This window comes from Phalacrocorax aristotelis, chromosome 5 (genome assembly GCF_949628215.1).
Source record: "Phalacrocorax aristotelis chromosome 5, bGulAri2.1, whole genome shotgun sequence".
In the NCBI taxonomy this organism is placed as follows: Eukaryota; Metazoa; Chordata; class Aves; order Suliformes; family Phalacrocoracidae; genus Phalacrocorax; species Phalacrocorax aristotelis.
In genome coordinates, this window is record NC_134280.1 from 28,651,169 (window position 1) to 28,678,749 (window position 27,581).

The following is a 27,581-nucleotide window of genomic DNA, read 5'->3' on the forward strand; positions in this document are numbered from 1 at the left end:
TACATTGGAGCTCTGGTTATACTGAAGAACAGGTAGACTGGGTTTCCCCCTGTGTTCAGTGTACTAATCGAATTCATGGAACCTCCTGCATATACAAAAGAGAAAGTTTGAGGTTTTCTGGTAGTTCTATGGCATTTATTTTTTCAGGAGCTCTGGGAGATCTCATTTCCTTCTGTTCTAACATGTCAGTGATTGCTTCAGCTTTTTCATGCTTGTTTCACCTGCATGTTATAGAGCAGCTGCTTAACGACTTGTATGGTACATGTTCTTCATGCTGGGAATGAGTGGTTCTGGTAGTGAAAAAAAGGAGTATGGGATATTCTTTAGCAAGTAACTACGTAATGAGGTAGTTTGTTAAAATAGAAAGCTATTGTATTTTTCACTGGTAGTTATGTAACTTTTTGGCATGATTTTGGCATAATTGTTGCACAATGATGCTCGGTTTTCTTCACAATCATTTTTTCTAGATTACGGAAGGACCTCAGAAGGCACTTGGATGGGCTAAGAAAATACCATCTGTGCAGTTGAATAAATGTGTGTAAAATATTTAATTATGTATGAGGCTTTCAGTAACTTCAAGGAATTCAGCAATAAATAAAATGGAAAGGATGATATAAGAGCTCAATCTTCTATATTTCACAGGAAAACTGAAGTGTGCATTGTCGGTATCACAGTTGGGCACACTGCATACTGAATAAAGCAAGTTTGTTGGACTGTGGCATGCAGCTTTTGTTCTTGAGTCTTCTTGAAGCTGATGCAACATCAACAGAAACCTGAGGGGTTTTGCTTGCTGGTCTTAAACAAATGCCTGCTTGAGTTTATATTAACAGTAATCAAAAGAAACAACTGTCATACTGATTAAATGAAACTGATCATCTGTCTCATTCTTAACATTTCCCTGTTACATTTTTTTGTCACATATATTAAATGAGGTTTTTTCACTAAACAGTACTGTTTTGTAAAATAGCAAGATATGTATATGTTGGGGAAGTGATTATTAGATTCTGGACACACCTTTCAGTGTAGTTAGTCCAATCTCAAACTATAACCCCAGCTTCCACTTTGACAGCTAAATATGCGTTGTACACTGAAGTTGAGATTTTCCTATTCAGAACTCTTTTTTTTTTTTCTTATTTTTTCCCCCCCCCCAACAGATTTTTAGGTTTAGGCTAGTTGTGAGTGATGATAGGCTCAGGAATTAAGTCAGGCCCGCGCCTTCAATGCTAAGTATTAGTCTTGGAAGAAATTAATCTTATGTTAATCTTCTGTAGCTACAAACACAGTTTCTTTATCAACTCACAGGTCCAGACCTTTTGGCTCGTCTAATAGAATTTGTTGTATAGGTTTTGTTAGCCTAGCTGAAAACCTAACTTCCAAGCTGGTGATGACTAGTGGTTAAATAATAAATTTCTTTTATAACTAGAGCAGGAAGGAAACCTAGCTACAATAAACTGAACTGCCAGCAGCATTTAGGGCTTCCCCTGATGCACCACTTTCAGATCTCTCTTAATTAGCTCTTTCCAATTCATAAGAGCTGTATTTTTCTTTTTTAACATGTTGCTGTCTTTGAAGTTCTTCCTTTTCTTCTAATTTTTCTCTTGGTAGCATTTCTTCTTCCATCTAGTTAGATCGATATTCTGTAAATATTGCTATAGTGCTCACGTTGCCTCCATCACGTGTTTCCTTGTAGTATTTCTTTCTGTATTAATATCTGTCTTTTTGTACAAAGTTGTTCAAGTTCTGATCAGTGGCATAACAAACTTTATCACTGTGTTCTGGCTAATCTCATTTTGGGGTGGGAGAATGCATTAAATTCTCAGTTCCAGTTCCTTTCTAGCCCTGCATTTTGTGCTCCATATGCATGTAAGATTTCCTTCTATCATTCATATAGCCAAATTATTTTGGCATTTTGCATACCTTACTGTATGTTTTATTCTCTCATCTGCCCCACACTCTCCATTTGATTTAATTTTTTCTTCTTTGTAATTTGTTTTTATATTGCTTGTATAAATACAAAAGTTTGTATTTTCCTAGGCAGGAGAAAAAACATTGAGAGATTCAGTTCCTAAAGTAAAAGCATAGCTTGCGTAGTCAGCAGTCCAGGCCATTTCTTACTCAAATCTAGTGATGTAATTGTGCTATGTAAACAGAACTTGCGGAGTGGCTAGGAAAAGTGATCCCTAGGCTCTGCATCCTGACGTGAAAAGTAGTCATCTTTGTGCTTAGTGCAGGTTGAATTCCACATCCTTTCTAATGCTACCAATTTGGGTTATACAGTCTAATATAAAAATGAGAAATATTTTCAAGTGAACATTTGTATCATCATTCCTGAGATGTGTTAGGCTTGGTGTTCGTCGTTCTTTGGCATGTGGAAGTGGAAACTGTTAATATTTCTCCAGTGTCTGAAAGCAAGCATATACTGTTGCACTGTGTATGTAATACGTGCCTTTTCTGACTAAATTTGAAGTCTGTGCAACCATAGCTGACTTGAATGACTTTCATCTTCTGTTACATAAAAGCCCAGCTTTGTACAGAGTAGTCACTGTAGTCTGTGTTGTAGCTTTCAGACTGGATCCATCCTGTGAAATATTTCCATCTAGTTCATAGTTTAGTTTTGTTTCCTGGAGGAGGCAAAACAAGTGTTTTAGTAGCGGGTGCTTCCTACAAATGGAGGACATTCTCCACGGGAGAGCTGAGCAGAGCAATGGCTGCTTGCTGTGTCTAGGTACATGGGGTACCATTTCCTGCTGCAGCAGAGGTAGCCTCTCCCAGTAGCAGCTGACACCATCCTTGCGCCATATGTGGCTGGCAGGAGCATCAGGTGAGATCTCTGCAGTGAGTTAAAATGATGCCCTCACATACTGCTGAGAGAAAAGGAGAAAAGGCTGCTGCTTTGTGACTGGGCATTGACCACCTGATGTGTACATTGTGTGGAGAAAAATGTAAACAGAATAGATGTTAAGCTGCTCTGTGTAAATTTGATAACGTGGGCACAGAATACCTCAATGATCCAAACATTTTATCTTTTTAAGGCTGTGAAGTTGATGCAGCTGTGATGCTCAAGTATCTTCTTCACATTGTTTGAAAAGTAGAAGCTAGAAGTTTGAGGTGGAGATGCAGCAGCATTCTTAACACAGTTAATGGAAAGATATTAAGGGAAACAAAGCACTGTGCATAGATCTTGTAAAAAAAGAATTACAGGTAGTGGAGAGATGGCAAAACTGCAGTGATGTGTACTTCCCAGTACTTGTTCCTTTTTTCTAGCAAGCAGAGCAACTCTGGATAGTTCTCCCTCCTATTCTTGATTGTGCTTCCTTGTGTTTCTGTGGCTATGCAGTGGTTTTGATGACGGAAAACTCATGATTTGATTTATGGATCAGATAATTTTCATTTGGGACTTGCCTCCTGATCTAATTCACTACAGAAAAGGGAGAGTGCAGTTTGTGTTGGGGACCTCTACTTGTTGGAGACCACAGGTGCTGCTGATGAAACTAGAACCTGAGTCTCCATAATATGATTAGTTGTTCAAACCGTAATTCACCAAGCATGATTTGCTCTTCCTTTGTGGCATCTACTTAGTTTTGTTTAGTGCAAGTGTTGGCAAGTTTGCATCGCAGGGAAGATAACAGACTTGTCTGGAGTTTAAAATAACCATTTGTTTCTAAGGTTATTTGTGAACTAGGTTAGGTACTCAATCCACTCTGTGGCCCTAGAAATACAGTACTGTCACAACTGAACTGGATGGGTTAGGACTAGGAATGAGAGGCTGCCTGTGTTGGCAGTGTGTGAGAAGACCTATTTGTCAAACAATGGCTTTGATTTCTTAAATTTAATATCCATTTAAAAAAATGTACAGATCAAGCTGATCTAACAGTTGGAAGCATTGATTCCATAATTCATAGGCATGCAGAATTTTATGTGCATGGATGCTAGATTAAAGATATTTAAAAACTTTAAAATTGAGAGATATTCAGTGCTCTGTTTCATGGCTTTTAATTTAGGTTGGGGCACTGAAAAGGTACTTGGTGCCAGTTCTTGATCGTGCTGACCTCAATGTTTCTGAGAACTGAAGGGCTTTAGGGACTCTGGGTAATATCCTTAGGTGCTCACAGTAACGAGGCTTCATTTTCTTATAAGTAACATAGCAGAATATGTTTCTCTTGTTTTCAATATTCTACATAGAAACAGTATTCCATAGGTTACTGAAACTACTGTAGAGAGGCTATCAGAGTAATTAGGGCCAAACTCATATTTTTATCTTTCTGTAGTAAATTTTGGTAGGTGTGGATATTGAAATAACTTTTTGCCTGCTTTACAGTCAGGTATGAAGCATATTGGCTGGTATTTTGGTGTTCTGAGGATCAGAGTATCAGATCTTAGTCTGAGGAGGGTTATGTTTGAATTTGGTTTACTGATAACTTGAAATTATGATCTTATTTGCAGAAATCCCTTTAGTTACATACTCTGATAGTTATCAGCGTACCATTTTGCTGTTTAAATCTGTTGTTGTGTTTGAGCGTGGCAGCAGTTTCAAGCAATAAAATTTTATGTCCATTGGGAGTGTACATGGGGAGTATGTCACATACGAGCATAGGATAAGATACCATCTCTGGCAATCTACTTTCCAAATTAAAAGTTAGATTTATACTAAAAGCAGCTTACCAATTTAAGTTAAAGTTTAACTGACATTTATTACTACATCTCCACAGGGGAACTTTAGATTTTCTGCAAGTATTCCAGATTCTTCTTCCTAGCCATTGTGTGAGACCCAAGTTTTCATCTCTTGAAAGTTTCTAGGGTAAACGTGATTGTTTTGAAATTCTGTCAGTAATTAATTTTTGTTGTTGTGAAATGGCTTGACAATAGTAGGTTCAAATAGTCATTTTAATTTGAAAATTCAACATGTTCTACATCTTTCAGTATACAGGGGGAAAGTTCAAACTTTAATTTTGCTGTGCCAAGCATGAGTGGAGTTTGCTTCACAGAAATTTGGGTTCTGTATATAGGCATGTAAATCATGGCTGAAAAACTGAACAACTAAATGCACAAACTGGATCTCTCAGTCAAAAGGGTTTTTGTGCTAGTAATGGTTCCAAATGTGTTTATAGGATTGTTTTATGAAATTTTTACTGTGTCTGAACACTGAGAAGCCAATTCTGTGTTGGTTTGAATTGGTGGGAATGTGGGTGACTTGAATTTTGTGTTAGGTTACATATGTAGAAGGACTAGCTCTGAACACGTATTCGTATTTGTGTTTCTTTTAAGCAGTAAAACCATAGCAGAGGCTCATAATTTCTAAAATGATAGATTGTTTTTCTTTTGTTCTCAAACACTTTGGCTATTAATGAAAAAATATTATGTTTCTTGGCTTCTACTCAGCTATTCTGGATGTACAGTGTGCTACTGTAAATCATCAGTTTCTGCTTCTATAAATAGACTTTGTCAGCAGCTGCAGAGCAAAACTGACAAGCTTCTGGTCATTTTTATAATTGCCATTCAGAAATTGTTTGAGTAGCTGTGAAAGTGTCCTGTAGTATGTATGCCTACTGCAGTGCTATTTGCAGGATGTGCTGAGGTTACAAGTAGGGAGAGGGAAAGAGTGCATTTACAATCCAACAATGTGAGAGTAGAGGCAAAGGTATTCCTTCATTTGGGAGCCCTTAAGCTGAGTTTGCAACTCTTTATATAAAGACATGATATCCAGCTGGCTAAAAGTCATGAGTTCTTAAATGGGGTTTGGGGATAGCGTTTATCTAAGTTCTTTATAGCTGGATATAAGGCAGCCTTTATGAGTGTGCTCTGGGGAGCATTATCATACCTGAGAAGCTGTGTCCTAAAATTCGGGGTTCCTTCTGCTGCATGAGAAAGAAACAGCTGGGCAAGAATGCTTACCTTCTACAGCATTCCTCCCCTCCTGCACCATTGTGGGAGCTCTTGTATGGCTGAACAGCAGCTGCTGCTATCCTCCTTTCTAGAAGCAGACTAGGAAGTGGTACCAGTGTGGCCGGCAAGAAGAAGGAATGCCAACAAGCTAACCAAATTACCATTGTTTGTGGACAGAGGAGAGGTTGCCAGGACAGAACAAGTATTGAATATCTTTCATGTGAGCATTTAATTGAAGTTCTTTGTGTTTACCTGTGTGGATTATTTTTTTTTGAAAGCTAGCAATCTTCTTTTAGGAGTCTTACTACAAGGTCTTAGGAAGTATTTTGGGCTTTAAGAATTATTTTCCTAAAATAGAAGTATGCTTATTTTCAGTGTTTCCCAAAGTGCGTAAAATAAAATGGATGGTAGATTTAGCTTGTGCTGAAAGATACGGAATTACTTTACATTCCCCATCTAATAACAGCACATTTCTTGAATCTTGATACCCAACCTCTGTGAATAGTATATAAAGGAAAGGGAATTTTGAAATACAGTGTTATAATAGCAGGTAGGAGTAGAGAACATTTGTCAACTGTTGCTTTAGAAAGAGCACCACCAGACTGTGAGGTGGCTAAAGATCACTTAAAAGTGAAATTCAGTGTATTCTAAACCTTGGAAACCAGGAACTTTCTTAGCATCTTAACTGTATGTTTTAATAGTGTTTTATTTTGTGTTCTTTGTACTCAATTAGATCTTAGAGATGTTAACTATTATTCAAGGAAGAACACAGAACCTCGACAACTAGACTCTTAGCTTATAATTTTTAACATTGTTTGAAGTGTACGTATGTTCTTTGAACTGCTATAGATGTCTTCTGGCTTGATAGACTAAATATTTTCAGGTGCTCTACTACTAAAAAAAGAGATTGTACTAATTCTTCACGGAGGAAAATACTGACAATGTGAAAAAGCACAGAACATGTTTAAAAAGGAAAAATGGACTTCATGGAATCACACAGAATCAGAATCACAGGTTGGACAGGACCTCAGGGATCATCTAGTACTTGTTCTTTTTAAAAATTATTCTTCTCACATTGTATTCAGCTGCCATTTTAAGGGAGTAATTAAAGTTCATTCACTGTGAAAGACCATTTGTGGCATTGATGAGGTCTAAATAATTGGAGGAGATGAGGAATATGGTATTGGCAGATCCTTGCAGGCTGTTACAAGTTCTAATTGAAGTACAAAGTTTAGAACTAAAGAATAAGTATTTTGGAGTGCTTTTACAGTTTTTTGCTAAAATACAGTATAAAAAGTTGCACTTTAAGTATTTAAAGAAAAGATGAGCATGTTGTATACTAGCTTAATTTTTGTAAAGTATAAAAACTCTTAAAATGAAAGTTATCTTTTGTGAAATGAACGGAAAGGAGGGAAAATGGTAACTTTGATGTAAAATTAATTTGACTTGATAATTCTTTGTCCTTTGAGGACAGGCAAAACTAGCTCATTCCAAGAATCTTTGTGTAAGCAACTTTACTAAAGAAATGTTTTATTTCTGCTTTTAGTCAGCAGATAAGCAGCGAGCCCTGGAAGAAACCAAAGCCTACACAACCCAGTCATTAGCAAGCGTAGCCTATCTGATCAACACTTTGGCTAACAATGTTCTCCAAATGCTGGATATCCAGGCATCCCAGCTTCGACGCATGGAGTCTTCAATCAACCATATTTCACAAGTGAGACCTTTTTCCTGGTTTTTTTTTTTTTTCTTCTTAAAATTACGTAGCAAGTAAAACTCTCACCTGACATTTTGTGAATGAGAAAAATAGTTGCATTTAAAACAGAAGGATGCATGTCTTTTCATATTAATTCTGGGAATGGGTCTCATTATGTGACTGTATACCTGTGTTAGTGTGAGCATTTTCCATAGTGTAAGAGACTAAATGTATTCTTGGCCATGGAGAGAGGTCCATTCTGCGTAAGTGAAAAGCACAGAAAAATCGCTAATGGAAACATCAGAATACGTTAAGGGACACGTTAAGCTTTCCAACTCTGATTTGTGACTTACTGTACTTGGTATTTATTTGCTACAGGCACTTAAAATTCAAGGAGAGAAATATGAAATGGACAGTGGAAAACAATACTTGTATTACAGCAACAGGAAAAGAAAAAGATTACTAGTATCTAATGACAAAAGCATAGATGACAAAAATAGTTTGTTTCTGGCTTTTCTTAATAAAATGTACTTTGCAATGACACAAACAGAAGGCAAAAGTTTTGTTTCAAGTTTGTGTATGGCTCCAGGACTCCTGCCCTTGTTGCAGTTTTTCTGAGCAACAATAAACTAAGCTACTGTTATCAGGAACCCACGTCCTATCACCACCCTGATGAGAGAATTTTGACTGCCAGAATGAGCTGAGGGTGGATGACAGATTTGTTGGCGGTTTACATGCCAATGATGGATTAAAAGAGAAATTAAGAGCAATGATAACGGCGCTTTCTGTTTTTCTGTTACTGGAGAGTTGGTTGGCATCCTTACTGAATATTTTGTGTCTTATTTGACCAGTAGGTTTTGGCTGCTAGGGTTTCTTCATCTTCATATGATAATGAAGTAAATTAAAAAAAAGAATATTGTGGTATTTAGACATTTGAAATGAGGACCTGTGTAAGGTAGGAAAACAGCAGATTGAGCTGATCTGTTAACTTGCTGGTGCTGAAAGCATTGCTAGAGTAGTAGAGGTTTGAACCAGCAAAAGTAGTGAATAATTTTATGCTAGCTTAATGGACTGAATTGACTTACTGAGGGGTCAGATGAATTCCAGAGCAGGTTCAGAGGAAGGCGTGGGAAGGATTTTCCCTTCTGGTAGTAGTACGCTATTAGATTGCCTTAGTTATCTCATGCAACTGCGTTCTCAAAAAATAAGCTGAGAAGTTTGACGACTTCTGCTACGTGCTTCTTGTTAATCCATGGACAAGTCAATTCTTTTTTTCCCCCAGGAAATGTCACAAATTACTCTGTGTGTGTGTGCGCACGTATATGTGCTATATATATGCTGCGTATGTCTGTATATGCTTCTCTGTGTGTATATGTGCGTGTGTGCTTGTGTGTGTATGTATGTCCTTCTTGACAGACTAGTGACAGTGACAAGTATTTCAGCCATTTGAGAGCCTGACACAAAAGACAGTATGTAAGTAAAAATATTCAGAGTTCACTGGATTTTGCATTTTGTAGATGGGAAGTTCATTTTGTCACACAGTTTTTGTAAAATAGCTTTTGGGGAAAGGGCCATAGCACTCTAAATTTTTTCCTTCTGAGAAACTGAGATTTATGCAAATAGAGATGCTAAGTTAGATTGTCTTTGTCTTTTATACAAATTGGCTAGCTATTTAGAATGGAGCACTAAATTACCAGTGCCCAACACCTAATGAAGATGTATCTGCCAAAATTCATAGGCTATACTTGAACAACCAGAAGTTGTTAATATTTTTTTTAATATAGCTGTAAAATTGGAAATTGAGGTTGTTTGGTTTTTTGAGGCTGCAACATCCATATGTAGGATGCTCCCCAAACCTTCATGGAAGAAAGAGTATCACAGAAGCAGACAGTGTTTGAATTTCGGATATTACGTACACAAAGTATGTTGATCCAAAGAACTTCATTAAGTTGTATTCAATATGTTCAGAAATGGCTTCATCTCATGATACCAGTATTGTAGATGGTTATATTATCTGTCTTAATTTCGGTTATTTTTCTTCAAAAAGGAATTTATTTCGTCACAGTTTCTCTGTAATCAAATTTCTTGAAATAAATTATTTATTATACTTCTGGAAAAATCCTAGCCTGTAGAAGACTTCCTTGGTCTTTTTTTATGTTCGGTGCAAAGTTTAGTGGACTGTTTCTAGTACCACTTAAAATGCCTTGTGGTATAATACCTCATTGCCAAATTATGATTTCAGTCAGTCTGACTTGACGTGATGTCAGTAATGTGGAACAGAAAACAGGTTGGTTATTACCATCTGCTCACAGTGCATTATTGCATTAATGCTTTGGTCAGTAAGTACTGATATTTAAGTTCAGAAAACACTAATGCAAATAATGATATGTACATGTATAATCCTGCTTTTAATTCTGATTTGGAATTCCACATATTCTCCAAAGAAGAGAGCAAAATCATTTGGCTCTTAGTAAGAAAACTTCTTCAAAAGCACTTGTTTTGTTGAAGTGTAGCTCAAACTGGAGAAGACATGATTAATTTTAGAACATAAAATGTTCTAGTTCTCTGTTCATTGATAGAATGCCGATTTATATAACGTTTTGTGTTTGTTTCTAAATGGCAACTTAATCAAAGAGCTGAAAAGGAAGCTGGTAATCATTTGTGGTTTTTCAGATCATATATAGTTCCTGAACAAGGAAATTGTTACTATTGAGACTATTTTTATGCAAGTGATTAAAACCTATTGGTTTAAAATTCAGCATTACTTTGATTTGGTCTGAAAGCTGATGAATCTATTATTTGCCTTCTTGAACCTTGCCCAGAACTAGATGATATGTAGTGTTTCATATTTGGCTAAAAATTTGAATCCTAAATAGAGATAATCTGTACAAATATTTCTACATATAAAAAAAGTCTTAAAAGTTTTCAAGTTAGCAGACACTGTGAAATGTTGCTGATGTCCAAATCCTTTAAATTAATCTGGCAGATTTTCAGATTTTAGTATTTGGATGATGAGAAATATTTTTTCAGGTTTAGTTATAGAATATTCTTAGTTAGCACGGTTATCGTTAAAACTCTGCTGCTAATTATATAAACAAGCATGTTATCACAAAGATGAGTGATAGTGATGAGATCTTCAATGGTACTGCATGATGGAGAAATCTGCTTCATCATCGTTTTACGGAATCTGACTCCCATGATACTGGCTGTGAGAATAGGTATTGAATAGACTGCAGACTTGAACTTCTTTATAATCACCATGTGTTGCTTAGCTGAACTGTAGCAACATGTGTGAGCTGGTTGGTCTCTGCAGAAGAGTTCGCTTGGACCTTCCATTGATGAGTCAGTAAAGGCTTGTAGCCATTTTCAGTTGTCTTACTGCAAGCTACAAGAATAGCCAAACTCTTTCAAAAATGGTAATGCAAGTCTAATTTTCTACAGTATATATTACCCACTTATGGAGCAAGTAGCTTTTCAGCATTTTTATATCATTATGACCTCTTCCTTTGTGTATTAATTACATACAACTTGAGTTGAGGCAATTAATGTCACATTTCTAACATGTCAAGATTACAGTTACTCATTTTGAAGTAATAATATGGCTTTCAAGGTAATCTGCAATTAATTTAAATTCTATCAAATTAGATTAAAGAAAATAAAAGCCCAGCAATGCTGTATTTAAGCAACATTTTTTTGGTAAGATTTTTTTAATGGCATTTAAAAAGCCCAGACCAACAGGCTGACAATAAATTGATAAATTTAAATTAGAATGTTTTGAGACAAGGAAGAAATCAAGGCTTCTGGTGACTTTTATTTCCAAAATTTCACTACAGTTTAGACTTTCAGAGTGCTGTTGTGGTTTAACCCTAGCTGGCAGCTAAGCACCACACAGCTGCTTGCTCGTCCCCCCCCTCAGTGGAATGTGGGGAGAGAAGGTTAAAGACCTTTAACCTGAAGTAAAAAAAAATTAGAAGGCTAAAAGTGAGAACTTGTGGGTCAAGATAAAGCCATTTAATAATTGAAATAAAATAATTATAATTATATAATGGTGATGATAATACATTGTAATGAAAAGGGAAGTAACAAAGAGCGAGAAATAAAACCCAAGAAAGGGAAGTGATGGAAGTGAGAACAAGTGCTCTCTACCAACTGATGCCCAGCCAGTCCTTGAGCAGCACCCTCCCTGCCAACCTCCCCCCAGCTTTACATGCTGAGCATGACATCATATGGTATGGAATATCCCTTGGGTCAGTTGAAGTCAGCTGTCCTGTCTGTGCTCCCCTCACAGCTTTTTGTGCACCCCCAGCCACTCACTGGTGGGTTGGGGTGGGGAGCAGAAAAGGCCTTAAGGCCTTAACTCTGTGTAAGCACTGCTCAGCAATAACAAAAACATTCCTGTGTTATCAACACTGTTTCCAGCACAAACCCAAAACATGGCCCTATAGTAGCCACTATGAAAAAAATTAACTCTATCCCAGCCAAAACTAGCGCAAGTGCTAACTTAATACTTTGAGAAGGTTTACTTACGGGTAGAAGAGAATATTTCTCAAAACTCTGCGTTCAGTGACTTATAAGTGAAGTGGTGAATAGTGTTACCTTTGGAATCCCAGAAATTATTTAATTTTTTGTTGTATTTTAATCTTTACAGATCTCGAAGCTGGTTTTATTGAATTCAGTATGGAAACTTGATGTTTCAAAATGGCCAGAAAATTCCTAATAGAAAAAAAATACAGTGGTTTATACTTTTTGTTCTCCTTAAGTTATCCCTGCATTACTGCAGGTGTCTTGGAAAACATATGAGAAGATGATAGTAATGAGCCTAACGTCTGAAAAACTGTCATTTAAAAGCTTTTGCTAAAGGTAATGGAGCTATAGGGGGAAAAATGCGTAACAATGCTGTCACAAGTCTGAAATTTCTTGTTGGAAAACAGCATTCTAAGTTATAGAAGGGCACAGTGTATTCCACCTGCTTTTCTTGACAGACTTTCCAAGCCAGGTGTTTCGTTAGTCCAACTCTAACCCCACAAACTTATCAGTAGAAGTTTCTAAACTGCTGAATAAACATTCTGCTAGCATTCTCTTGTCTCGCCTAAGGGATTTGTGCTTGTACTGGAGGCAATAATTGCCTGTGTGTTGAGGATGAATGTTTTAATTTTCTTTAGTAGCAGGTTAATCTTTGTTCCTTTCTCTACTAATCAAATACGTCAGTGTTACTTTCTGGTGTTTTATAGGTGTCTTAATATCTTATGACTCCAGTAGTCTACTAAGCAAGAAAATGAACTTTTTGAAAAACCTGCCAGCAAAATGCTTTTCAATACAATTTTAGGAGTATGTACCAGAATTACATGCCATTTTTATACTCTTAGTCATTCCATAGCTATTCAAGGTAAAAGAGATGTTCTGAATCATCATGCAAGAGAATTCCCATTAGATGAGCTCCAGGTTTTAATTAGGTTTTATGCATTTCATTGTTTGTTACTGCAGTCATGCCTTACTGATCACCATGGTCCTTAAGGAAACCAGTTGTACTCACAACTCCTATGAATAATTAAAACTCCACGCTTTTCATTCATAGAAACAAGTTTCCATGGTGGCAAGATACCGTCACTATAATAACATGTGCATTAAGTATCTGTACTCACATTGTATTTATAGATAATCACATAAGAAAATACTAAACAAACATCTTTAAAGTTGCAGAGGTCAAGAACTTGAAATGCAGAGGAAGGAAGAAATCATCTTCCCAACACTGCACTAATTAACTTCTTTCTGATTTGTAGATTGAAGTTAAGGCTCTTGAGAGTGTAGTGTCCAAGGCATAAAATAGTTAGGAATGACCAGCTTCAGACCCATAAGGTTTTGATGTTTTGGTACATTTGAAACATCATACAACATTTGAGGTGCAGCTGCTGTTGCAGCTGAGGTTTAATATTCTAGCAAATGGTATCAGAGGCCTGAGACAAAGAACATACAAGAGTCAGTGTAATGTTTCTGTAGTTCTCTAGTGGCATGTCTAGATCACAGATGAAGTCTGAGATAATTGTAGAGATTGAATTCTTCAGTGGAATTAAAAACGAGACTGTCCTCCAAGTTGCGGCAATCACATACTGTTAGCTTATCAGGAAAGTATGTGCTTTCTAACTCCTCAGCAGATAAGGTGAGGATTCTGTAGATGATCTCTTTGGTATAACTGCTAGTTGTTCCAGAACTTCGCCTTCCACTATGCTGCAAAAGCAGAGGTCTGGCGTAGAATGATAATGAAATGGCAATGAAAGATAAAATATTGAATCTTACCCTGATGCAAAATGGTACACTTTAGGTACTCTGGCCTGAACATGTTTATGTGCTCTCATTGCATTGGTGCTTGTCAATCAATATCATAAGAGCTGTGAAGATCTGATCTGCACTATTGTATTGGGGAATGGTATATAGACCTAGTCATCACAGGCAGCTTCAGGAAGGACTTTGGCAAAACGGGCTGGAGGGTGGTTTAGTTGTTAAGGAGTCATAGAAATATGTGTGTTTCTGTTAAGCTTGTATGAACCATGAAACTTCGGCAGAGTTTATATATTGGCCATGTCTGTGTGGGGTTTTGTGAGGGTTATGGAGGAATGTGTCCCAGACAGTTTAACTAGCCCTATTGAATTTTAAATCATGCTCAGTGAACTCAAGCTTTCCAAAGAGAGGATTACCAACATATGACCTTGAATAATCTATTTTTCTATGTCTTTGTTTTAATAAATAGCTGTGCAGCTTTAGGAGAAACCTTACAGTTCTAGGCAGGTGGTACTAGAGGTGGCAGAAATGTACATGACAAAGCTTAATTTTAGCAAAGTTGCAAGATAATGAAAATATATTGCTGAGAAATAACAGGTAGTCTTGATAGATAGTGATTTAAGCTTCTGTATAATGCCCCTGGTATTTGTGGAAATTCTTCTCTGGAAAGAATGTGAAGAAACAACTTCTTGGAAGGGTTTGTTTGTTTTTAAATGTTTGTAGTTTAAAAGGTTGTGATGATTGCACAAGGTGATACAGGGTCCATTTTGCTTGTTTTGCTATCAGTAGAACAAACGGCAAAACAGTGTAACCAACCCCACTGCCCCAATCCCTGCCCACAGAAAAATAGAAGTAGTGTGTTAGGAAAATGAGTTCTGATTTGTACCTGTTCCTTAGTATCTACAGAGCCTGTCTCCTAACTGAGAAACCTTTCTGGTACCATTCATAATCACTGAAGCAGTAATAAGAAATGCTATCAATGTTTAGAAATCCAAATGATAAGTGATTCTGGCCGATTTCCTACTTTTTTTTTTTTTTTTTAACTGTAGCTAAAATGTTTGTTCACAACTCTGGCAAATTTATTATAAGGAAAGCTGTTTTGTGAGCAAGGAATTATGTTTGTTTTAAGTGGTGCAAGCAACTCCATGCACCATGATTTAGGAGATTTTATTTTATTGGAAGGGATAGATAGACAGACTTTTTGGTAAGTTTTTCCTAGTCTTGTTATCAAACAAGGCTCAGGTACATGGTTTTAGGCAATGAATTTTCAGCAAGGCTTTGTCTTAAACTAGAGATTCTCCTGTGGTACTCATTGAAATATGTGGGGAGAGGGATTTTCAGTGTTGGCCCTTGGCATTCTAAGGGAAGGCACTGGGCTTAACCACTGACTTCATAGTGGATAAATTAGTATTGAGCACTTTCTAAAATCTAATCATTGCATTGTGATGAGTGATTTGTAATGACTGAAGGACCTTGTCAATTTGTTTGACTGAAATTTTATTCTATCATATGACTACCAGTCCTAGTCTAGCAAACTGTTTTACAGTGTAAGAGAACCTGCTTATGGTTTGGTTTTCAGGCCATAAAAGTTAAGGTTTGGGAAGGTATCCTTACACTTCATCTAGATGGAGAGTATTTCAAAGATTAGTTTAGAGAGCAATTGTAAAATTGAAAATGGTAATTGAAAGAATCATATAAAACAGTGTCAGCAAATTAATGGGAACTACAAAGAATGGAGAGGAGAAAGAATTTTGCTGAGGCGTAAAGAATGAGAGTAAAAGAAAACCCAAAGAAGCCGTGGCTTTATTAGTGTGGGTTTAGAGGTGGCAAGTTCAACAGTAAATTGAACAAAGATGATGTAATCAAGTATATGTAGTGATATGTTTAGCACAGTATACAGAGATCTTCGAAACGTTGGAACTGATTCAGTTTTTTTTTTATACTGACTCTGTATTCAAATGCATACCACTCTTAGTAAATACACTGCGTCTTTTGTAGACGGTGGACATTCACAAAGAAAAAGTTGCTAGAAGAGAAATTGGTATCTTGACTACAAACAAAAACACCTCAAGAACTCACAAAATCATTGCACCAGCTAACTTGGAGCGACCAGTTCGCTACATCAGGAAACCTATTGATTATACAATTCTAGATGATATTGGACATGGAGTGAAGGTAGGTGATATTGTTAAAACAGCCAAACTGCAAATACATTGTCTTTGTATATTTTCAAAGTAACCTGATGCTTTTCATGGTAATATACCAGTTTCTCCTTGCTTGGCCAGTGTGTCTATAAACATAAGAGGAGTCCTGTCCAATTTGCAGTTGCCCCTTCCTGTTCCTTTGTCCCAGTGTTTCTAAACCTTGCTAACCCACTGAATCTTATTTCTGAGGATATTTGACTATGGGTCTCACCTTTTTAAACACTTCTGAATACCTACGTGTGCGATGCTGCTATTATTGTTTGAATCAGTTGCCAGGGATGTACCTGGGGACTGAAAGGCCATTACTTTTCTGCCTGAATTAGCTCTACAAAGTATGATCCAGCTGTAGTGGCCACTGGTTTACTTTGAAGTTCATCTGAAGTAACGGTTTGCATGAGAAGTATTATTTGCTCCCTTTTCTTCTTTCTGTCGGTCAGTTATACTCATACCCTGTGATGCACTTTGTTAAAGTGAGCTCTCTACAACTTTTGTGCCATATGGGGTTTCAGAATGGGAATATAGCTGCCAAGTTTGAAGCCAGCTGGTTCTCCCTTTTAAGACTAGGAAAAAAGGAGGAATTTCAGGGCAAAGGTCAGACTGAGACACAACTGGTGGCTGTTGTGTGCAAGTTTCAGATCAGTGTACACAACAGCAGTAATATAATGTGTGAGATTAGATATGCATTTCTTAAAAGCACGTCTGAATGTAAATAGAGTCTGAGCAGGTGTGAGCTCATTGCTAACTTGTGCTGCCAGGAAAACAAATATGGAAATGAGAACACTGACAGTGTTAAAGTTCCAGGAGAAGAAAGGTAAATAACACAAAGTCGTGTCATTTTTACATGACAAACTAACAAATCTGTAAACCTGCTAAGTAGCAGTAGGGTAAGGTGCTTCTTCCAGTCAAAGTACACCAGAATTTCTTTTGCTTGACACCTAAATGCATTAGGTTTTCTACGTTGTTCAATTTGAACTGTCTGGATGGTTGTTTAAATGGCAATAGGTTGTTTAACCAAACTCTTAAAATTCAAACTCTGAACAGTACTATTTAAATAGCTTTTCCAAGTAATTTTACTCAAGGTCACTCAACATCCTGTTAACAGGAAGTCTTTTTTTTCCCCTGTATCTTACCAAAGAAAGGAGTCAACCTCAGTGTGTAACCCTAAACATATTTAAAAAACACAAGTGATTCTTTAAGCTTGATTTGGAAAACCAAACCAAACAAAAAAACCCCAGCATTAATAGCTACAGTTTTGACCAGGAAATTATCATCGATCTTGTGTCAAAATCTACTCCCAGATCTTATAAATTTTGAATTTATGCAGGTCAGCAGAACTCCTGGATATGGATGGAGCATATTAACCTGTAGGATTACTGTTGCTAATATTTTAATGATCACCTTTGTTTTAATAGGATTATTTTAGAACTCATTAAACAATAGTTTTTAATTGTTCTGCCCTGAGAGCACTGGCTCTTAACCATTATAATTGGTCTCCCACTTTCCTCAATGTAGCAGAATCATACTTACTGTGAAGCAGTGAATTACGTTCTTCTGAAAGAACATAGTTCATCAGATGGATGATAACTCCAATGTGTATTTTCATCCATTTGTTATGCGTGAAACATCTTACAAATGATATTTACAATGTACTAGATTTTTCTAGAAAATTAAGTATTGTGTACTTGTGAAACAATAAGCAGAGAACTTGACATCAGGCTATCCTTAAGATCCATAGATCTGTTCCAATCAGGTTAGTCCTGTGACCAGCACAGAAGAAAGAAACACTGTCTTGCTGTTGGGGAAAGTGGCCAGCTGTGCTTATGAACATGTTGTTTTTGTTTTGCTTGAGTAACTGCAGATTAGTTTACTAGATCTCTGGCTAGAGAACAAAGAGGGGAAAAAAGAAAACAGGGTAGAAGCTTTAAGTTTGCCTATTTATAGCTCTGTTGCCGGAGCTGTGGCATTCTTCCCTTCAAATGAGTATTCAGGAGCTGCTAGATAAATAGCATTAAAGTTCCAGTTAGCAGCAGCATGCCTCAGTCTGCATTCTTTGTCATCTTCCTGCTTTTTCTGCTGTAGGGCTTCCCCTGTAGTGCTTGGACTAGAATCATGCATTGTCAGGACAACCAAAGAGCTAATGCAGCAAGCATTCATTGCAACCGCTGAGAAAGATGGCAAACTGGACAGAAAATAATACAGGAGAAAAAGTGAGCATCCTTGGCCAAGAAATCCAGTATGCGATGTTGAGAGTAGTAGTACATGCACTTGAGCACCTATTCCTTCCATTCAGAAATTCAAAGCATCAGTAGATACCATCATCAGGAAAAGTTGCTCTACGCTATGGTTTCTTCATAGGGGAGAGAGAATTTAAGTGTCACTATATCATTCCAGCAGTCCCACCTCATCTTTTCTCCCTGAGGCTACAATGCTGCAAAAACCTAAAGAACCTTTTGTCTGAAAGAGATGTGCCTTCAATTTTTTCAAATGTTTCCTGAGTTACAAAGTCTTCGAATCTGTTCTTCCCTCCAAAGAGTTCTTTGATCAAGAGGATGGGGGAGAGGGGAGGAAAATTTGATCCATTCAAAGTGGTGTGTATTAAGGCACTGTAACTATCAGGCAATGCTGCTGAGGAAAAAGTCTCAGCTCAGGGACCCTCTAATGTAACTGGTCACTCTGGCCAGCACAGGGGGATCTGGTTTTCCAGTGTAGCTGTGTGAAGCAGAGGCTGTTTTGGTTAATAGAACTATGGAACTTGAAACTCAGGAGATTTTCTAGTACATTAGATTATGGTGTTTTTTTCTTTTTTTTAAATACATTAGGGTCTATTTATGATCTAAATGGATGAAATGGAGCAGCCATTCTGGATTATCCACTGTTGAGATCTTGTGTATTTAATGTTCAATGTTACAAGAAGTGTAAGAAATGCAATGATACATTTAGATTAGCTGAACTGAAAACAGATCACTATTCAAATGGAAAGACAAGTATTTTTGAAAAAAATATGGGGAAAGAAGATATGTGGTATTGTGCCAGTAAGATGTGGGACTTAATGTCAAAAAGCTAGCATTGAGGCTTTAAAAAGACAATTTTGCTGTTGGCTAATTTCTTAATATATAGTTTAGAAAATACTGATATGTAGTGCAGTATCCATATAAAGTGCTGTGCTTCTTACGAGATGTAACGACTTGCTCATGATCTTTGTTCAAGATATATCTTGTGGTATCAGGTTAAGAGTTAACTAACAGCATTAACTAGGAAAGAACGTATATATTAGCTTAATATTGTAGAGGCTTCTGTTTCAGCTAGTTGTAAATATGCTAATGCATGTAACAATTTAAATGAGCTCAGGGTATTGATAAGGCTATTCTTTGACAGCTCAAATAAATTAATCTCTGAAGTTAATCCATCTAGAGCTCATGATCCATTCTGAAAGGAAGAAAAGCTGAGTTTTTGTTAGCACTGCACGAACTTGAATAAACAGCATACAGGCATTTGAGCATTAATTTTAAGGTGTTAATCTAAAGGATTTGTGGTCAATGTATATTAAAAGTTTCAGCTTAAAAGTCTTTTGTTCATGACACATTCTGCTTTAACCACTCTTTCTATGATCTACTGATACATTATTTTGTTAATGCTGAATGCTTAACTTTTTTCTTTCTTTTTCCTTTCTCTTCATATCCTGAAGTTCCAACTAACCTTTCAATGCTTTTTTTTCCTTACCTCTTTTATTTGCTCCATTTATGCATTAAGTGGTTGCTTAGATTTAAGGTAAGAAACCCCAGGGCTGGATTTCCATTCTTATTCTTCTGAGACTATTACACACGGGGAGATGATAAACATGAATGTTACTGATTGTTCAAAACAACACCTTCTGTCTCTCCTGTGTATCAGACCTTCTGTTGAATGATTTCATTGCAGATAAATGTTTTGTGATATAAATGGATGTATTTATGTAAGGAAGTCCACACAGTTAATTTTAAAAGCTCTGTAGCAAAATATTGACTGTCTTCTGCAAATCTACTAGCTCATTTACAAGGGAGGAATGTTGTGCTAACCTTGGGTGGACAAAAAGATACAGTGAATAGATAGCAGCTGAATATGTGCCTCCCCCTGTGTAATATTCTTTTTATCCTATATACGGTATAAATTATAATTTGATTTGGATTAATGTTTCAGTGTGAGTTTCCTCAGATAATGGGCTCCAAAGGTGTGTAACAAATTCAAATCTGTATATTATGTTTTTAAAGTTGCAGTATCCTTAATTTTTTCAGAAACTGCTAGCACTATTTAAATAGTGACATGCATTCATATATGGAAATCTTCACACATTTGATAGTTGTGTAAATTATTTAATGACCCTTAAGCAACAAGCTAAGTGATCTGTTTAGTTGGATATTAAATGAGTAGTGCATCAAAGAACTCAGTATGTCAGATTCTTAAGATCTTAGAGGTTTAAATGTTAGTAGCCTTAGTGGGTGCCAAAGTAGCAATAAAAAGCATCAAATCCATTAGACAAGCAGTTAAATGAAGTTATGTGATACTATGTTGGAGTTCACAGCACATTAATTAATAGGTAGGTTATAGCCTTTATTGAGTATTGTGATATCTTCCTCCTCCTGAAGCGCAACTGGTTTGGGAATCAGGGAACAAAAGCTGCCACAGTTTGAAAGAGGGAACTGTATTTTAGAATACTAATATGTGGTATGAGTGTATTAATAACATAAAGTTCCAAGTTGATATGGAAAGTACTTAGTCATGAAAAATATTTCACGACTGGAAAAAGCTAAAAGAAAATCCTGCACATTCCTGAAAAGATTGCCTGTAAAACCAGGTATTACTGTAGATATCCCAGTCGTGTCCTTATGGAATTGGCCAGATGGTACTTTTAGTAAGGTATTTAAGTGTATGCAGCACATCTGATCACAATGGAAAATGTTTAGTAAATGAGAGATTTCTCACATGTCATTTGAAATTAATTTTTACATAAGTGTATGAGGTACAGTATTTCAAGTCACATAGTGTTTAAATGCTTATTTGAGAGTTGCAAAATATATCTCCTCCCTGGCTCTTTCTGTCTGTCCACACAAAATGGATCCTTCTGATGCTGAATTTGCCTTATACTGGGCGCAGTTCATATCGGATGATGGTTTTCTGAGTGAACAATTTATCAACTCAGTTTTCTTTGTTGCTCTCTATAGCTGCAGTTATAAACAAGTAATGACCATCCTAATTTTTTTAAAAAATTGTGTAATTATAGCAGTTCACATATAATCTATATTTGTGCCTCAAGTTCAGTGGTGATTCTTCAGCTTTTCAGAGACAATTATTTATTTCCTTTTATAGGTTTGGAATGAAAATAACTTTTTAAAAAAAAATAATGTCAGTTAAAATATTTCTTTATTTTTACTAGAGTGAACCTGATCAGAAATTTGATTTGGGAAATCACAATATGTCAGTCAATTTCTCATTGCCAAAACATGAGGGTTTAAAGGAAAAAAAAGGAAAAAAGCAGCACAGCACAGCACCTCTCAGTGGACATGAATTATTCTCTAAGTCTCACTGTGGTCATAGTGCATCAGCCTGAAAGAAGAAAACTAAAAGGTGGCTACTAACCCCAGTTCTGTGTGACTAATAATCCTTTTACTTCACTTAAGAGAGATTGGATATGAAGTATTTAGCCTGCATTTATTTTTCATAGCTGCAAAGAAGCCTTAAGCTTAGCTAACAGTTGCAATATTAAACTGACTGACTGCAACAGGGCTAACTGTGCTTGTGTCTGGGTAGCTTAAATTTAAATTTTAAACAGATTTTAAAGAAAATTCCAATTACAAGTCAGAGGAGTATCTGTAGCATCTCCTGACAGCAAATAAATTGAAAATGACATTGTTTAAGCGTTTTTGTATTTAGTAGACTTGGTTCTTCAATTACTTCACATTGGTGGATGTGGTAAAAACAAGTCAGTCACGTGCTAAAGCTTCTACTTGTGGTCATTTGCGAAGACAGGGTTGAAATTTAGACATTTGCTTTCCATATTAACTGGTTACTCAGCTGACGAACATATGGTTTGACATGCAGGGTGGCTGAGCGCAGCCTGGAAAGGAATTTACTTTGAGGTAGCAGATAATGGGCCAAAAAACTGTTCATCCTCTCTGTAGCATTAACAAGATGAAGCAAGGCATAGGAAGGTAGTTTTCATTCAGCCTTAGGTTGTTTTTGCTGGAGTCAGGTATAAAATAGCCCCAAAATGTTGGGTAGCTGCTTGAAGTTCCTGAGTATAATCCATGGAACATCACTGACAAATTTTTCTTATTGGATTTTGGGCAAAAGATGATTCTTCTGACTTCTGGAAAGCGCTAGAAAGTCCAGTGTGACCATAGAGCACCACTTAAAAATTTCTGGGCTGCATCCAGCTTTGGCTTTACAAAGTAATTCCTCCTGAGGTTTGATTGTGTGGAATATCTGGTATTCAGGATTTTTGGAAAAAAAACACTTTGTTCTGGTAATTGAACTGACAATGAGATGTTCTTCAGAAGAATAAAAATGTGGATTGAAATATTTGTTGCAGGTAAGCGTCTCATAGCCGTCTAAATACACAGTGCATTGGCGCAAATAGTTTTTGCATGTCTGGTGACCAGCTTTTGTTCTGACCAACTGTATATTTCTGCACTTCTTGTTTGGGGATTTTTCTTTTTTGCTCAGGAAAACATTCCCAAAAATTGAATTGATTGAACTGCAGGATTTCTCAGTTTTAATCAGCTTATTTCACTACAGATTAATTATACAGTGGATGCTAAAGAAGCTCAATCTATTACATGTTTATAAAATGTAACTACGAAGGAAAGTCAGTCATGTGTAGGACCACAAGAGGTGATATAATCACTGGGATCTATGAAAAACTAGTTGCCAAAGAAAGAAATCTGACAAATAAGTCTTCATTCTTTAAAAAAAACAAAACAAACACAACCTTAAAATGATCATTTGCTAAGGGCTGTAGTCAGTTCCGTATCATGTCTTGAAGTCATCAGATATTACCTTTCTAAAAGTGCCACTGTAGCTCAATATAGAAAATTTTGGATTAAATACTATTGTACCCTTTTAAAACGGAATGGTCTGTAGCATTCCATTTTGTTACAGTCCATTTTACGGCTTTTACTGTGGAGCTGGATCTCAGAGCATCCTCCAGGATCTGGTACTTAGCAAGGATCTGCTTATTTTGTTTATGCAGTCTCTTCCTCAGCAAAAGTTCCAATTCCAGCTCTAGTGCTGATAGAGTTAGAGCTTTGGTAGAAGACATTTTCTTGCATAGTGGAGGTGCTTGCTAATTCAGGTATGACAAACTTCTGCAAGGTATCCAGTAAAAAAAAAAAACTTACCTAAGATCTTCCTAGAATTATTTGATGCTCTTCCATGTGATTTCTGTTGGTAATATTTTCTACGTTTTTTGCTTCTGTGGGAAGAAGCAAAAAAAGAATTGGAAAAATACCTGCATGTATTCTGCATAGACCCTGTGCACTACTTGTCTGTTCACAGGGTTGTCTCCCTGCTTTTAGAACAGTCAGCTGATTTTTTTTTTTTTTTTCTGAGCTTTGTGCCCAAATCATTACTGCCTCTCTTAATTTTTTTCTTTTTTCAGCACAGTGACTAGCTTTTTTGGCAGTTGTGAGCAAAGGCAAAGATACTCCTTTGTGTTTCTGGTTGCAGGCTCTGTTTTGCCACATGGTTTCCTAAAAGAATTTGCAAGCTCTTAACTACAGACCCACCACAGATCTGTGGGGTCCTGCAGCCTGCAGTCCAACAAACCGCCAACAAGCAGATGCATTCCTCTGTTTTCACCCTCTAATTAAACCAGTGGCATCTGGATGGTTCCTGCTGTGCAGAGCTAGGGGAATTGTCGTCAAAACCAGTATAACTTCTGGCAAATTCCAACTTACTCCAGAAAAAGGATTTTTGAAACTTTACAGCAAATGCAAATGTGACCTTGAGTTCCAGTGGTTGCTTTGCTTTTTAGAAATTTGTAATAGGGATGTGTGTGGAAGAGGATTTGTGTATGGAAACTGTCTACAACCATATCTGCAAAATGGAAAATGCAGTTAAGTTTTGCAAGAGAGGGGCAGTAATGGCTTTCCTTCTTTTTTTTTTTTTTTTTAATTTTTTATTTTTACTCCTAGTAGAAGTCGTCATAGAAGGGGAAGGTTGGAAATGTTATGATGTTTGTATCTCAACTGAAGTTGGAGCTTGTATAGTTCTAAGTTTTCTTCTTTTTTCTTTCCTCAAGGCAGTCTGTAACTTTTTTGGTTTCTTGGGTGATACTATTTCCACAGATCTGTCCATTTTGATCAGAACTGTTGGAATAATTTTATATTCTTCAGTTATCTTCTGTGATTATTTGGCCATAAGCCAAAGGGGAAGTTACTCAGATAGGGCTTTTTAACTTAAGAGTAGCTAATCTTAAAGCTATCATTCCTGTCAGATTTGAACACAGCCCTGTAAACTTTAATTACTTGCTTTTTCAACATTTTGATTTCAGTGTTGAAAAGTCATTTCAAAGAAACTAAGCTTACTGTCAGTGCATTTCCCCATTTTTCATTTTAGTCTTTCCTTAGAATGGCTTCTTTGTGACTAAAGTTTCTTGGCTAAAAAAGGATCACTTTTTCTTTGGCCACATTTTCTAAAGCTTTCTTCCCATCATATGTCAAGGATATGTTTATTCACAGTGTTAATGAAAGTAACTAGCAGTCACTGGAGTTCTGCGTTAGGCGAGTATTGTTTTCATTTCTTACTGCAGAGTGTGTGATGTCACTGTATCTGGTACCTCTGCTGTCCTTTCTTTTCATATAGCTCTAGTCCAGTGGAAGCCTAAAATATCTTTTTATGTTCCTGCAATGCCTGTATACAAATAATAAAATTCTTTATGGTTAAATATGTGGAATTTTATGTTAACTGTAAAGTGATAGCTAGTGGCTATATCATCTGGTCAGAAACAATAGTGTAGCCAGTTAAAACACCTAAATGGACTACTCAGGGGCACATAGATGGGTCCAAGTTTGCTGTCATCTAAAGACGTCCAAAACGCCTGCCTCACTAGGCTTAATGCTCTGTTTGAAATATAGCAAGTGACAATGCAGTACGTGTTTAATTAAGGAGGGTTTTTTCGTTTGTTTGTTTGTGGTTTTGGACAACTCAAATAGGAGGGTGGGTGAAACAGGTGTCTTTAATGAAAGAAGAAACACAGGAGGTGCTGCAACTTTAAAAAAAAATCAGATTTTGTGCTATTTCATAATGTTCCGTGTATAGAATAAAATGTACTTCATTTTACACTTTCCCTCTTCCCTTGAAGTAGTTGTAGTTCAGTGCTTAGTTCGTCCCTCACTTGAATTAACTTTAGATTTCTTGTTGCTTAGAGTTGGCTTAAAGGACTTCTATAATGTTGTGCAAAAAGAATTTTGTCTTAAATTGACATTATAAAGTACTCTTGCACAACTAAATCCAAACATCTGTTTTTGAATCTGACAAAAAACCCCTTCCAACACTTGCTTTTCTTTTCCTCCCAGCAAATTGAAAATGTGGTAACACTGGGATTATTTAGAGCCAGGGAATCAATTTTCAGTGGATTAAAATGTGAATATATTACTCTTTACACTGTTCTCAATATTTATCAATTCATAAATCTAAACATTTGCCAGGGTTTTCAAAGCAAGTTGTTATAGTCAAATTTTAAAGGAGTAGTTTGCCTCTAATGATGTTTGAGAGTACTCCTAATGCCTTGATCACTGTGCGTGTTATATATGGGAGCTGAGGACAGTAGACAAGACTTAACGTTTTAGAAATAAGAAACACTGAAATAGAGCATGACAGGAACTATGGAAAAAGGGATGTAAGCATACTTATTTAGGTTTCTTGAATATCTCTGTCTCTAAGCAATAGTTTGCGCATTCATAAATCCAAGCTGTATAACAGAGATTTGTAAGAGGACCATGTACTGATTCCTCTGAAGTTGCATGCATTGAGAGAATTATTCTTGCCTGGCGGTATACATATAAGCAAAATGCCCACATTGGTAACAATTGTTTGTGATTCCTAGATTGATCAGTCAGTCAGGAATACAGATGAGGTTTTTTTTAACCAAGTTAGAGTAAATTCTTATACGTAAAAGTTACTTCAATAGTATTTCAACCTGAAAGGGGGGGAGGAGACAACCACAATTACATCACATCACTGCTAAATATTTTTCTCCCTGTCCATTTATTTATCAGTTCTTAGAGATTAAATTACTACAGATTTGGTGGGGAAAAACAGTACGTCTTTGTATTTTTCTGCATGTAGCTTCCTCTCTATGTTTACTTACACATAAATAATATTTACAATAAATACTGTCTTAAAAACTTTGATATCATACTGTGAAAACATTAAACATTAATGGATCCTATTGGGAGATTACTTTGACTTCTCCATATTTGTATGAATTACATTGAATTGTGGCCTATTAGATAAACCTTAGTACTTTTAAAGAGCACAAAAAAATATTTTTTGCAAATTTACCATTCAGTGGCGCAACCTGAAATAACTGCCCTTATTTCAAAAGATGACTGGGAGGTTTAACCAAGTTAGATGCAGTGTCTGTATAGTCAGTGATTTAGTGTTTATGTGATAGCCTAAAGGCAAATTCACTTTTTGTATGTACAATTTTTAAAAACCCTACGTAATAAAGAGTCCTTTGAGCGCAACTCTTGACTTCTAGCAGAGTGGAAATTGCATATAAAATGCATGGCCTCTCAATTTTTTTGTTTGTTTAAACCTTCCCCTACTTAGAGTTAATTGCTAAAGGCATCTCAGTGTCTCTTCCCCTAGAAGCTGAGCTTAGTGAAGGCCTTTTTTCTCCCCGCTCTTTCATGCAGGTCAGCACACAGAATATGAAGATGGGTGGGCTGCCTCGTACAACACCACCCACCCAAAAGCCACCAAGTCCACCCATGTCAGGAAAAGGAACTATTGGGTAAGTGCAGTTGCCAAATGTGTAAATGGCTTTGGCCAACAGAAGGGAAAAAAGGGAAGATTGTTTCTTTTAGTGTGATGTGGGGTTTTTGTTTGTTTTGTTTTGTGTGTTTTTTTTTTTTTTTTTTTTTTTTTTCTGGTTGGTTGGGTTTTTTTAAACCATTCACAAAGGTCAAGAGGTGTGTTATCCTCATCCTCTTATCCTGATCATGTCTTATATATCAGTTTGCACGTTTCTGCCTGAAGACAGTGGGCATCATCAGCCTTTCCCAACAGGAACCTTATCATTGCAGAACACTTAAAACTACATGCTTTAGAGTAAAAAGTCATTAACTGTGTGGCTTTGACAGATGGTGTTAAACAACTGGGAAATTAGTATGTGGCGCTGTTCATTAATTATTTGTGCTGTGTGTGATAAAAGTACTTTCATATTAAGTCTATGAACTTGACCTTAGGAAAATGTGTTATAACTGGGATGAATGCTGTTTGTTGGTATGTTGATCATGTATGTACATACAGACCGTGGTGATTTA

General features: G+C 36.5%; 1 protein-coding gene across 9 annotated transcripts in view; it reads left to right on the forward strand.

Moving 5' to 3' along the window:
• Positions 1-27,581, forward strand: part of ABI2 (abl interactor 2) — a 66,186-nt gene that overhangs the window by 23,005 nt on the left and 15,600 nt on the right. For 6 of the 9 annotated variants that reach the window (XM_075093707.1, XM_075093701.1, XM_075093706.1 and 3 more), the window contains exons 2-4: positions 7,430-7,597; positions 15,851-16,027; positions 26,952-27,049. In XM_075093707.1, the coding sequence (XP_074949808.1) occupies positions 7,430-7,597; positions 15,851-16,027; positions 26,952-27,049 (443 nt within the window). The remainder of the gene's footprint in view (positions 1-7,429; positions 7,598-15,850; positions 16,028-26,951; positions 27,050-27,581) is intronic. The other 3 variants (XM_075093704.1, XM_075093702.1, XM_075093703.1) reach the window with 1 other exon arrangement.